Below are 13801 nucleotides of genomic sequence, written 5' to 3'. Positions count from 1 at the left end.
GTGCTGTATGTAAATTAACCTTTACAGAAAGGCTGGGCTTGAGTATGTGCCAAGTTCTTCAGTGTGAACACTCATCCCTACCTTGTTTACCTACGTGACGTCACTGAGTGTGGTGTTTGGAAGAGATGGGCACTGTTTCTCTAGGCAGTAGGTAGAAGCTGCTCTAGCATACTTGTGCAGGGCTCTGTGAGTTCACACTCGGGATGTGAAACACTGCCACGGTCCAGCTCCATTGCCTTCCCACTTTAAGATACAGTTTGCATTGTACTTTTGTATCTGCTGTCACCGGGCTCTAGATGCAACACTGTAAGACATTATCATGCCTACTTGTCAGCGGAAGAAACTGAGGTGCGAGGACACACGGCTTGCCTCAGCTCACACTGCTGGATCTCTTCTGTTCGTATCCATCCCCAAGCATCTTTCTCTCACACTGCCCATGGCAGTCTCGCCTTAGAAGTTCTTCCATCTTAAGTGTTTTCCAGAATATTCTTCCCCTTCTGTTCCTCTACTGCCCAACTACTACTTGCTGTTTAGGCCTTAAACCTCAGATTCTTAAATAGCCACACTGAACTAAGGATCTGTCCACTTCCTTTGATGACAGTCTCCACCAAGGCATTTGCCAATTGGCATTAAAATTGATAACTGGGCACTAAAGTGGCTTGTATATTTACTTTTTCCCAGTAGACTGTAGATTTATCAGAGACTGAAAGCTTTATCTCTTTAGTGTTCCCAATGTTTAACATAGTATCTAGCCCAATAAATGTGTTTTTTTTTAAAAAACAAATCAATCCATTTATTATGTCATCTTAACCTCAATATTTCCATATTCTTTCCAACCACAAACCTGAAATATCCAGTCCCCATAAATTTGTTGAGATTTGTTTCATTTATTTTTAAAAATATTTCTTTGTATTTGTATGTGTTTGTGTGTGTTTGTGTGTGTGTGTGTGTGAGAGAGAGAGAGAGAGAGAGAGAGAGAGAGAGAGAGAGAGAGAGAGAGAGAGAGAGAGTGTCCCAGAAAGGGGAGTCAGATCTCTTGGAGCTGGAAGTGTAAGAGGTTTTAAGCTGGCCTATATGGGTGCAGGGAGTTGAACTTGGCTCCTGTAAGTGCTCGTAGCTGCTGAGCCATCTCTCTAGTCCCATTTGCTGAGATTTCTTTAGGAGATAGTTAGGCTCCTGCTAGAATTCTCCATGCCCTGGCCCCCTTGGGCTTGCATAGTGTCATGGGAGCAAGCTGAAACCTGCTTACCGTGTTATGAAATGTGCTGGTTGCACCCATGCCAAGACAAAAATACAGCAAGGAAGAAACCCCCAGAGACACCTGCAAGGGAAGCCTATTCTGGAAGCAGCAAGGCTTTTAATCACTGAATCTTACAGGTAGCACAGATTCTCTCAGTTTCCATCTGAGGAGGCAGGAAAGGACCAGGCTGCTCGCCTGCCGAGGAGCTGCTGGCCTTTTATCACACAAGGAAAGCTCTCCTCATAGCGTCTAATCACCTTCTGTAAACACAGATGCTGCCACTCAAAACAGGCAGGAATAGAATTTGGCACACACTGCTCGCTTCCCTTATATGACCTGAGCATGCATGTGAAATTAAATACAGGGTGTTCATCTTTGCTCTTTAGTGTGCACGGGCAAAAAGGAGGTGCAGGCATCAGGGGATCTACTGAAACTTCTGGAAGCACCGCTGTTCAATAAACTTCCTACCATGAGGGAAACCTGCTATACAGTCAGTAGTATTTGCCATGCGGCTAGCGCAGCACTGGAACTGAATTTCAAATTTCATGTACTTCAAATTAGTGTAACTGAAGACAGACCAAATGTGCTAGTGGCTACTACACAGGGTGCATATGTATGTATCTGTTTGCTACAAAAATGCAGGGACACCCCAGGATGTAGTAGGTGAGCATGTCCAGTGATGCTCCAGGGATACAATAGGAAAAATTCAGGGGGCTAGAGAGTCTTGGGAAAATCTCATTCTTGCATGTGGAAAAAAAATAGGCTTGTCATGGGGTGGACCTACAGACTTAAAAACTTAAGAGGTATATTGACCAACTACAATACACAGAACTTGGTGTATACTGGTTCAAGTAATAGCCATCAAAAAAATTATGAGGGCCCAGTGGGTGAAAGTATTTGATGCCAAGACTGAATTTTGGCATGATTATGGCGTGTAAGCTGTGTTAAAAAAATAGACCGTTATCTTTGAAACGTAGCTGTTCAAATGCTGGTAGGCAAGAATGTGTGGGTTATGCCTTGATTCCATTCTAATTGGAGGAGAAAATGAATGAGGTGTAGATGGTGCAGAAAATATCTCAGGTTGACAGCAAAAAGCTTCTAAATATCAGAGGAAAACCAGCATTGACAGAGGTTTGCACAGACACCCCTCTTCTGGGACTCGGGAGCTTACAATTTCTCAATGGTGATTTGTGAACATCAGACAACATCTAAACTGCGTGTTGCCATGGACCTAGTAGCCTCAGTTTTATGAGTTTTTCTTACAGACCCATGCTAGAATTCCTGGAAACAATTGTTTAGAGCAGGTTGTTTAATAGTGGACTGAGAGCCCAGACTGGTGAACTGGCCTAGAATGCCTTTGGCCCCTGGGTTTTGGAGTCACACTCATTCTTCCACTTGCTACCCATGTTGCTGAAGGATATTTCATCCCATTGTGAACCCTGAGATTGTGAACGGTCAAAACCTGTCTTTTGTTTGGTGTAGTTGAGCCCTAGCACACATTTTTAATCCAAGAGCTTTTTGTACACAGGATCGAATAATGTTAACCATAGGTCAAGAGGTGGAGCAGGCAGCCAGCTGACAGGGATTAAGTAGAAAGGAGGGGCTGTGAGTTGAAGGGTATTTAAGACAGAGTGGAGGAGAAGGAGGAGGAGGAGGAGGAGCAGGAGGTTCAGCTTAGGTATTCTGACTCAAACTCCTCTCCCAGCTGACTTATTTAATCTGGCTTTTCTCTTGGCCTCTGAATTTCTCTGCTTGGCCTCAAACTAACTCCAGCAATCTTTTTAATCTTCTGGCTCCTTCTCATTCTCTGACTCATTCCATCTTCACTTGTGTTCTTTCTCTGCAACCTGTGTCTCTATTACTATCCTGGTAAAACTGCCTCTTCTCCTTTCATTCCCTGTGTATTGCCCCTTATGTCACTGCCTTTTCTTCTTGGGCATATCCTATTCTGTCAAGTCTTCTCTGAGTCACCACTTTTTCTGCCACTCAACTAGGCATCACTTTCAAACATGGATTCTTCCTTCTACAAATTATGTTTACTTACTTTCATTGTTTGGGGTTAAAGGCATGTACCAGCACACCTGGATCTAAGTTTTTCTTTACCTGAAACTTGCTCTATTCCAGGCTGGCCTTGAACTCAGATCTGCTTGCTTCTGTGTCCTGGAAGAGAATGTTGTTCTTTTCCACACAGCCATCATCTCAGGAAACATGTTCAAATTAGAAGCATCAACTCAAAGTTTATCTCATTTTCCTTTCTGGTTGTGTTTCCATAAAATTTGTGAGCTACAAGGAGTGTGTGTGTGTGTGTGTGTGTATTCCAGCCAATCACACAGACCTAGAAGGTATTTGGATGTGATCTCTTACCAGAGCAGCCATATTCTAAATTAAAATTCCTCTGCACCTACCTCTGACAGAAAGGGAGGGATAACAAATGGGATGTAATCTAAATAAAGTATAATAAAAAATACAAAAAAAAAAATCCTCTACACCATGTGACTATGGACTAGTAATCTGAGTCCAGGTTCCTCACACATGAAGTGAAAGGAATTATCAGTACTCTCATCACAGCTATGAGATCTCAACAAGACAGTGCATGTTAAGTACCCAGAAGAGGAACACACTCTATACATTTTTGCTACTGTAATTTTCTTTGCAGCTTTCCTATGTTCTCATTTCAATCTTCTGAAAACTACTGTGAATAAATACTGTTGCCCTCTAACCATAGTATAGATGAAGAGGTTAAGTCTTTGAAAGAGCAGTTGGTGAATTGGAGTCTTCTTCCCTGAGGTTATAAGAGCCAATTGCTGAATTTTCTTGAAAATTTCCAGTTGGTTGACAGCATGTTGACTGCTTGAACACAGTAAATGTGTTGATTGATGCCTTGAAAATGCACAGACATGGTGATCCTCTGAACCACTTGTTACACTTTCAAACACTGAGGTCAGTTGGGTAACATGTCTTAGGCTCCATGGCTGCACAGTGGCCAAACATAAACAAATTGTGTGGCTAACTGTGAATAGGCTTTATTTAAATTAGTTCCTCCTTGGTTAAATCTTGGGGTATAGTTATTAAGCTGAACTTCATGTCCATAGAGAAGTGATACTCACAATTTAGTGCATCCGAATCATCTTGAGGGGTTGTCCAAACAAATTGCTTCTTCTCAACCTGAGGAGGGTCTGAGGTGGGACCTCAAAATCCACACATTTAAGCAGTTCCCAGAGCTGTGGGTGCTGGACTGGGGATCACACCTCTAATTGTTGTGCATCTTGCCATAATTCTATGTAGGGCTTCCATGGAAACCAATGTGGTAGGATAAAGCTGTGTCCCCAGAAGTCTGAGCACAGGAAGCTAAGACCCAGCTCTCCAAGCCTCTCTCTGTAGCTGGCCCTCATTTAACTCTGGCAGGTGTCCCAGGAGCTGGAACCTCGCTCTACACATAACAGTAGGCAAGTGAAAAAAATAAACATTTCAAAGTCTATCTTTAAAGCCTGGCAGAAAGCGGCCCTATAATTACCCCAAGTGAACTAGTTACAACGTCTCTCCTTTTGAGGTAGAATTATTATGTGATTGCTCACTCAGTCCCGTGGAATTCAACAAATGAATTTAGAGCCCATTAAAACATACATACGTACACACACACACACACACACACATACACACATACACACACAGGCACACACACATGCAGATACACAGACACAGACACACAGACACACAGACACACAGACACACACACACAAATACAGACACACAGACACAAGCACAGACACACACACACACACACACACACACACACACACACACACACACACACACACACTTCTTCTGGCTCACAAATCTTATAGTAACACAACCAGGAAGGAAAATGAGACAAACGCTGAGCGGCTGCTTCTAATCTGAGCATGTTTCCTGAGATGATGGCTGTGTTGAACAGAACAACATTCTCTAAGTAGCTTCTGTTTGCAAGTGCTTAAAGACTGCCTTTGGGAAGGCCACGCGTGTAGAAACACTTAAGAGGTGACCAGACACCCTGGTTTTACATCTAACTTTCCCTGCAACAATGTCCTCTCACATTAACCCTAGACAAACTAGGATGGACCAGCCCAATGGGCTTCACTGGTCTCGTTTATAATCTCTGGTTTGGGAGATTGAAAAGGCACCACTGGCTTAAAATGTACCAGCGGGCTTTCTCATTCGTGCCTGTGTGGATGCAGGGAGTCAGAGAACATGATTCTAGAAATATGAGCTTAGAATCAGCATTTGTTTGTTTGTTGGTTTGTTTTCAGTTCTAGGGATCAAACCCAGGGCTTACAAATGTAAGCAAGTAGAGTTCTTGCAGATAATTGGAATCTCAATTTCTTGAGAGTAGGAAGTAAAACTTAGTACTCTTTATTGTAATCCCATGTTCCTGACCCCATAGTTGAAAAATAAACTCAACACACACACACACACACACACACACACACACACACACACACACACACACAAATCCCACAAAAAGTAAAATATACTCAACAAATAATTATGACTTTGTTTGTTGTTTGGTTTTTTTGAGACAGGGTTTTACTATGTAGCCTTAGCTGTCCTGGAACTCACTCTATAGACCAGACTGCCCTTGCCCTCACAGAGACCCACCTGCCTCTGCCTTCTGAGTGTATAAATAACAAGTTACTATTCTATAAAAAGTAAGGACTTTATAGCCAGAGTGTTTTGCATTCAAATCCCAGCTATCGGCCAACCATAGTGTATAACTTGAAAACAAATCATCTGTAGCCTCTTCCATACTCCATTTCCCTGTAAAGTGAGGATCACAAAAAATTTACCAAGTGCCTGTGTATGCCAACACTGCTCTAGAAGCTAGGGCTAGTCAGTGAGTAAGGCAGTCAGGATTCTCATGCACAAGGTGTGTGCAGATGTAACACTGCCTCTCAGGAAAGCTGGCTGTAGGCTATGGATCAGTCCCCTGCCAATCATTCCTGTCAATGCTTACTACAGTCACACTTACTGGCTGACTGCAACTGTGCCCCCACTTTAATGAAGTACCTTGTCTGAGCCTCACACTGGCCCATGATGGAGGATCTTTTGCTATCTCCCCTTGACAGATGAGGGACATGAAACACAGAACAGCATTGACTGGTTGCCCCACAACTAGAGAATGGCTGAGCCAGACACCACCCCAGGTATGAGAACACAATGCTTCCTGTTTCCTTTTCTTCATGCTAAAGTTTCAGTGCACTGCCATACTGTTGGAACTCAATCCAAGTTTATCAGTGGGTTAAGCTCCAGTAGGGCTGGCTGAGAAACACAGAACATAGTTTTGCTGGGCTTTCCTTCTGGAGGGTGAACCAGATAGACATGGAGGGAACCAGTGAGCAGGGGGGGGGGGGCTGGGCGGTGGGGGGAGTGGGGGGGGGGTGGAGTGGGGGGTGTGGCCATGTTAGAGTACAGGCGGTTAGAGTGAGGGCTGATTAGGTGACCTGGCTGTTCTGGATTGGTGTAAGAGAGAACTGATTTTCAAATCCCTTTCCCCTGCATGGCTGTGAGTCACCCGTGTCTGCACAAGGCTTTCCAATGGCACCTGCAGCTATCCCTTTAAGACAGAGAGGCTCAGCCAGCTAAGAGAGGAGTCAGAGCTTCGCTGTGTCCAGCCATCTTTCTTCTAGCAGGTGCTGGAAAACGCTGGCTTCCCAGGGCTGACGCCGAGCAGAACGTCTGGAGCCATCTCGGTTAAAGTAGCGATTGGGAAATTGAGCTCTAATGTCAGTTTGGGAAGGACAGAGTGTCCAGGAATAGAATGGGACATCGCAAATGAGCTGTGAAAAACAAACCCAGGCCTTGGCCCTGTTGCTGGAGCCCAGATGTGTTTCTGCAGGAGTTTGGCAAAACGTGCATGGAAGATGCTGCCTGCCTGGACTGGGTATTCAAGTTTCTGCACACTGCTTGGCTGCAGTGTTTGGCTCTAGGTTCTGTTGGACTAAGGTGGGCCAGGAAGATTCAGAAACAAGAGCCTCATCCAGGCTCCCACCATCTCTGGTTTGAACTTACGTGTTTAGTTGGGTTTGTGCAGAACTAGACAATACATTGTGGACCTATGAACTGTTTTCTTTTCCTTCTTTCTCCCTCCCCCACCCCCCACCTCCCGCCACTTTTCTCTATCACTTTTCATAATGTGTCACGTAGTCCAAGCAGGCCTGTAGCCCACTGTGTAGCTGGTGTTGACCTGGAATGTCTGATCCTCCTGCTTCCTCCTCTGAGCCCTGGGATTGACTTTGAGGCCTTTTGCATGTGGGGTGAGCACTGTAGCCACTGACCATCCCAGGCCCGACTGCCAGGTCTTTCAGGACTGGGTGTGCAAGTGGCTTAGAAGCCTTCTTCTCTCCTGCTCCTTTCTCCGCTCTGTCACTCATTCTCTCTGACTAAAGCACACAGTGGAAGCTTGGTTTATGGTCTAACCGAAACAAGCATGGGCCCTGCTTTTCCTTTTTACATGTGAGATCGTGGGAAATGTCTCAGTGTTGGGTTGGTCTCTTGTGAAGCGATCATGATAATAAAATGGCCACACAGGCTTTGGGAGGAGATTAGATGAGGGAATATAATGAATGCTTTACAAGCAGCGTGCCATGAATGAACATCACGTGTCCATAGATAACATTTCCATTCTCTGTTTTCGTTTTCTCCTTGTTCTTTCCCCTCCTTCCAATTCCTAGTAGTCTATGGAGGACAGACCCTAAGGTGGCCCCCACATCCCCCCCCCCCCGCCATGAGCAAAGATGATTGTTCATCCTTTGTGTGATGTCTTCCTCCAGGGCTTGGTAGGAACTGTGAATTGCTTCTAGCATCCGAACAAAGAAAAGGCCATGGGATCTGACTGCTGGGGTTAGTTCATGGACACATCATCACACTGAATTCCACCTTGTTGGAACTATGTTGCTAGACAGCTTCATTGTTGGCTTTGATGAAGTGTGTGGTCCTGTTAGCATGTCTGTATGTCAAGGAGCTAAGGATGGTCTTGGGAGCAAGAGGCCTGTGCCCTCAGTGTTTTAGATGTGCGTAAATGGATTCTACAATATGAAGGTTTGATCATGAATCCTTCCTCCGATGTGCTTTCAGATAAGAAACCATCTTGACTACTTTCTTAACGACAGGGGATCCAGCTGGTTAGGCTGCAGGACTCCTGCCTATAGGAACAGTGAGCTTGAATATCTCTGTATTTGTGATGATTTGTTATACAGCATAAAAAAAAGAATGCGGTACCCACACATTCTCCAGACGTCTTTGCTTTTCTACTTAGTCCCTTAGAAGGCGGCAAACCGACATGACAGGAGTAGAAACGAAGTGGAAACGAAGCCTTTACTACCCTGGTAGGATGCTAGAGTGTTCCCTTCCCTTCCTCCTCCTTTCCTCCCTCTCTTCCTCCCTTGATTTATTTTCTTTTCCAGATGAGTTGATGTTACATTAAATAGCATTCCCAAGGTTATTGGATTGTGGGTAGTTATGAAGATGATGGTAATAATATTAACTGTATGCTGTTCTCACAGGGCTGAGAAAGAAGGCACATGTGTTCACGACTGGAACTTAGTAAACGTTAAGTCTCTTAGCCCCTGGTGTTACTGCTTCTCTATCTACACAAGCTGCAGGTACTACTTGGGTCTTAACTACGGAGCTTGTATCTTAGTCTACCCATCCTAGATGTGAAAGCTCTGACAACCAACACTCTGCAAGTGTCAGGTAAATCCACAAACTTTGCTTCTTTGGTACTTGCTGTATCTGGCACATGGCAGGGAATGACTGGCACTCTGTCAATCACTGTGGGCTGACTGATGGCGGGGAGGCGGGGGACCTGAACATCAATCATTCTGATGAGTGGGTACCTGGGAACTTTATATTATATTTCTGTTTAGCTTCTCTCTCTGTTTCTCTCTCTCTCTGTGTGTCTCTCTCTCTGTCTCTCTGTCTCTGTTTCTCTCTGTCTCTGTTTCTCTCTGTCTCTCTGTCTCTCTCTGTCTCTCTATCTCTGTCTCTCTCTGTCTCTCTGTCTCTCTCTGTCTCTGTCTCTCTCTCTCTCTCTCTCTCTCTCTCTCTCTCTCTCTCTCTCTCTCTCTCCAGCAATCAGCACAGTATTAAGCAATAATAAACACAACTTTTGGGGCTGTTTGGAAGACCACGAAAGGCGACCTATCTACTCTAGACTTAAGTTTCCACCCCTGCTATCTTGGTGCTGCCATTCTGAAGGTGAAATGCTGTGCATTCCCTGATCCCTCACCTCTTCTGTCAACTAGCTCCTACAGCCAGAGCAGGGAGGGCTCTTCTGACACCGTCATCCAGGAGGGAGGTGGTAGAGCAGGTTATTGGTTTTTTGGCTTGTTGCTTCATCTTCTTACAAACCAATAAACATGACCAGTCTGCTTTTGGTGGTAGAAAAGAAAAATTCCAAGCCCAAGGCCTTAATTTTTAGACAGAACAAATATGTGCAGAGCTTTCAATCTCTGTGGCAGCAGTGGAGGTGATGGCTGCGGGTTGCTTTACGCTGGATTTGTAATTTTGTAGCAGAGAAAGCCAAACTCCAGCCAGAGAGGAACCAGTCCAATCTAAGGGAACCCCAAAGGCTACAGAGTGCTTAGGCTCGACAGGCCTCAGAGCATGGCACCCATTAATACTCCCAATGACTACAAAATGACCCCAAGATTGCTTTCTTCCATTTTTAACTGCTTTGGAATAATGCGAAGATGAAATTGTATTTGTAACCATGTCAGTGAAAATTATACACTTTTAAGCCATTGGAACTTCTTCTAATATGCACCCAAATCTATGTTGTTCACTTCTGTCTTCAAAAAAAAAAAAAAAAAAAACAACTTTTCTATAGCACTGAATTCATGTAGAAGCCTGGAAACAGACACATTTTCTTGGTTTTTGTTTTGTTTTGTTTTTTTTACCTACGGTCTTTTCAGTTTTCTAGAACAGAGGGCACAGTTGATACTCCAGTGTCAGCCCTTATAGTCAGTGGAATGTGAGGAAACAAGCCATGGACTGTTCTCAGGTTTCCACTTTCTGATCCCTAAAATGTCCTATAGGAAGACAACTAAATACTTGAGCACCGGTTCTCAAGCTGTGCGTTGTGACTCCTTTGGGGGGTGTCTTGAAAGACCCTTTCACAGGGTTCCCCTAAGACCATCAGAAACCATAGACATCTGCATTAAGATTCATAGCAGTAGTAGCAAAATTACAGTTATGAAGTAACAACAAACCTAATTTTATGAGGAACTGTGTCAAAGGATTGCAGCATCAGGAAGGCTGAGAAACACTGTGGCAGAGAATGCTTCAGAAAAATAGAAATTTCTCTGATGCTTTTTTCCATTGATTTCATTCCTCACATGAGGCGACCCGAACCCACAGTTAGACACATGTGCTTCTAGCCATGTACTGTCCAGTATGGTGGCTGCCAACCACATGTCACTGCAGTACTGTGGTGAAAATTTTCCGCTGGATTTTGAAGGCAGAAGGCATTTTTATACTAAAGGTTAAAAAAAAATAGTAAAATCTCATTAATAGTTTTTGTATTGATTCTATGTTAAAATAATATCATGACAAATCAGACGAAATAAAATATATCTTTAAATTTAATTTTACGGTCTCTTGCTGCATCAGTGCAAGTGGGAGTACCTGGAGCGTGAGCATGGCACGAGATTTCAGGGTTTGCAAGAAAATGGCAGACAAGCCAAACATGGGGGAAATTGCCAGCTTTGATAAGGCCAAGCTGAAAAAAAAAAAAAAAAAAACCAAGACGCAGGAGAAGAAAACCCTGCTGACCAAAGAGACCATTGATCAGGAAAAGAAGAGTGGCCTAGGAGGATTTCCCCACCCCACCCCACCCATCATCTCCAAGACCCTTGGTGATGCATAGGAAGGGCCACTTGCAAGATGGAGTCACAAGCTGCACTGTGAACCCTGGCACTCAGCACCAATGCCACTGACCCACAGGTCTCTGAAGCGGACCCCTACACACACACTATAACTGGACTGCCAAGTTTCACCAGTTTGCCCTGGGATATTATAGAAAAATTGTTTGTATGATTGATGAAAATAAACAACAACTTACTTTTTTCTATAGGTTATACATTTACTTAGTTTGAGACCAGATTTTGCTTTGCATCCCAGGATGGCCTGTAACTTGCTACATACCCAGGCTGGTCTTGAACTCTCAATCTTCCTGCCTCAGCCTCCCAAATGCTGAGATTATAGGCATAGGGCCCAATGATCTCTCTCTCTCTCTCTCTCTCTCTCTCTCTCTCTCTCTCTCTCTCTCTCTCTCTCTCTCTTTCTCTCTCTCTCTCTCTCCCTCCCTCCCTCTCCCTCCCTCCCTTTCCCCTCTCTCTGTGTGTGCATATTTGGGAGGTGACTGTGTGTTTGTGCTTATGTGCATGTAAAAGACAGAGACTTGTATTGTGTCTTTTTCAGTCACTCTCCACTTGATTTTTGTTACAGGGTTTCTCCTTGTAGTGAGAGTTTTGGGTCTTTAAACATCCGGTTATGTTATGTGAATATATTTTTGCTTTAACCCCAGGTGTGGGATATGGGGCTGCTTCAGTTTGTCTACAGCCATTAACTGTGATTGTCTCGTGCACTAGCAGGCGGGTGTCAGCTGCAGATAGCTTAATTCTGGGGATTTTGGAGAAAGAATAAATGCCAGAGCCCAGAAAGGGATGGGAGAGCTCCAAAGAAGGAGGAGGGGGTTGGTGCAGCCCTCTGCTGCTCCTGGTTGCTGCTTGGCAAGAAGAAGTTGGAGATGTCCTGACAGGACAACGATGTGACCTGCCCCAAGGAAACCGACAACACTAATTAGCAGGAAGTAGTCTAAAGAGACCTAAGCCCCGCTTTCTTTTCTAACCTTCTGTCTCGCCTACCTGATGTTGGGGTGTTGGAAGGGATTAGGGTGGAGAAAGGTGATATAAGAAGCCAATAAAATAGATTAAAATTTATGCCAATATTTCCTAAACTTGAAGCTAGGCTGGCCACCCAGCAAGACTCTTTAATCTGTCTGTTTCTGTTTCCTCAGGGCTGGGATGGTGTGTGTGTGTGTGTGTGTGTGTGTGTGTGTGTGTGTGTGTGTGCATGTGTGTGTGTTTTGAGATCCACGCTTCGGTCATGTTTGTAAAGCAAACACTTTATTGGTTGAGCCATCTCCCCAGCCTCTCTTTTTAGTTCTAACGTAAAATCATGCAAATGACTCACAGTGACAGACTAAGAGTAGAATCATGCTCTAATGTTTTCTCTATGGGCAGAAAACCCCACATAGGTGCACAAACACACATATGATCATGGTTTTCAAGAACAATCTGTAGTGTGTCCTGCCACTTGCTTTCTGTGCTTAGTTGTGCTGTGTGGACACACTTTGATAGCACACCCAGGGCAGCTTCGTTTAGAACATGACAGTAGAGATACAAGACTATTTAAATCCCTATAGATGTGGCTTGGGGTGCTTCTGAAATTTTCTTTTTTATTCCATGAGCAATGTCATGGTGAAGGCTTTGCACAATCCTGCTGAACCATTCTCTGGTGTTTCATAGTGACATTGCTAAATTAGTAGGTAAAATTCTTTAAGCCTTGAGAGATTAGACCGAATTTTTAACATTTTGGGAACATGGGCCATCTTGAAATTCTGAAGAAGACTATGGGCATTTTGAGGAACCTGCCATAGGGCAAACTTCCCCATGACTTTGATGTCAGGAGGTACCCTGAAAGCAATTAAGACCTTTTCCAGTGAAATGCCTTACTGTAAAAGTAACATGATCATTGGCTAGAAAAGATAGAACAAGCCTCGTATAGTGTAGTGTCAAATATGGACTCATAACCCTCACTTGTCACTCACAGTGTTTATAATCATGTGGGCACACCCAAGACTCTTTTAGCATCAGTTTTCTCCTCCTTAAAGCAGAGGAACAAATGCCTCCCTCAGGGCGTCTGGCACACACACCACAGATGCTGAGTAAATGTTGCTGCCTTTTTGGCACTCTGGTCATTTTTTTTCCCCTTGAGGCACCCTCCCCCCATATAGGGTTTCTCTGAGGAACAGCCCTGACTGTCCTAGAATTCAATCTGCAGACCAGGCTGACCTCAAACTCACAGAGATCCACTTGCCTCTGCCTCCTTGAGTGCAGGGTTTAAAGATGTGCACCACCACGCCCATTGTACCGTTGTTTCTTGATGGAGTCAACTCAACACAGTGGAGACTGACTTAAATATGTAAATGGGGCTAGTGAGATGGCTCTGAAGAGTGAAAGCACTCACAGCCAAGCCTGCCGATCTGGATTTAACCCCTAGAATTCACCTTATCTCCACATGTATGTCACGACACAAATGTCTTTATTCCCCAAATAAATAAAAAAGTAATTTAAAAATTAAAAAATGCATAGGTTTGGTAGAGAGGAATCAAAGATGTACTTGGAGTTTACTTACATTTCTAGAGCCTTTTTTTTCACATTACCCATTGTTTTAAAGAAGCCACCTAAACACAAGCCTTAAATTGTATTCAGCTCATATTAGAATTTCTGTCACATTAGAATA

The 13801-nt window shown here is 44.0% G+C and overlaps 2 protein-coding genes across 2 annotated transcripts in view; one reads left to right on the top strand and one right to left on the bottom strand.

Annotated features, from left to right (window-relative positions):
* Window positions 1-13801, bottom strand: part of Sh3rf2 (SH3 domain containing ring finger 2) — a 100990-nt gene that overhangs the window by 63117 nt on the left and 24072 nt on the right. The window lies entirely within an intron of this gene.
* On the top strand, window positions 10944-11141 carry LOC127204723 (thymosin beta-10-like). The gene has a single exon (XM_051163964.1). The coding sequence runs from the start codon at window positions 10944-10946 to the stop codon at window positions 11139-11141; it is 198 nt and encodes a 65-aa protein (XP_051019921.1).

Source organism: Acomys russatus, chromosome 20 (genome assembly GCF_903995435.1).
Source record: "Acomys russatus chromosome 20, mAcoRus1.1, whole genome shotgun sequence".
In the NCBI taxonomy this organism is placed as follows: domain Eukaryota; kingdom Metazoa; phylum Chordata; class Mammalia; order Rodentia; family Muridae; genus Acomys; species Acomys russatus.
The sequence above is the reverse complement of the archived record's forward strand: the minus strand, read 5'-3'. Positions and strand labels throughout refer to the sequence as shown.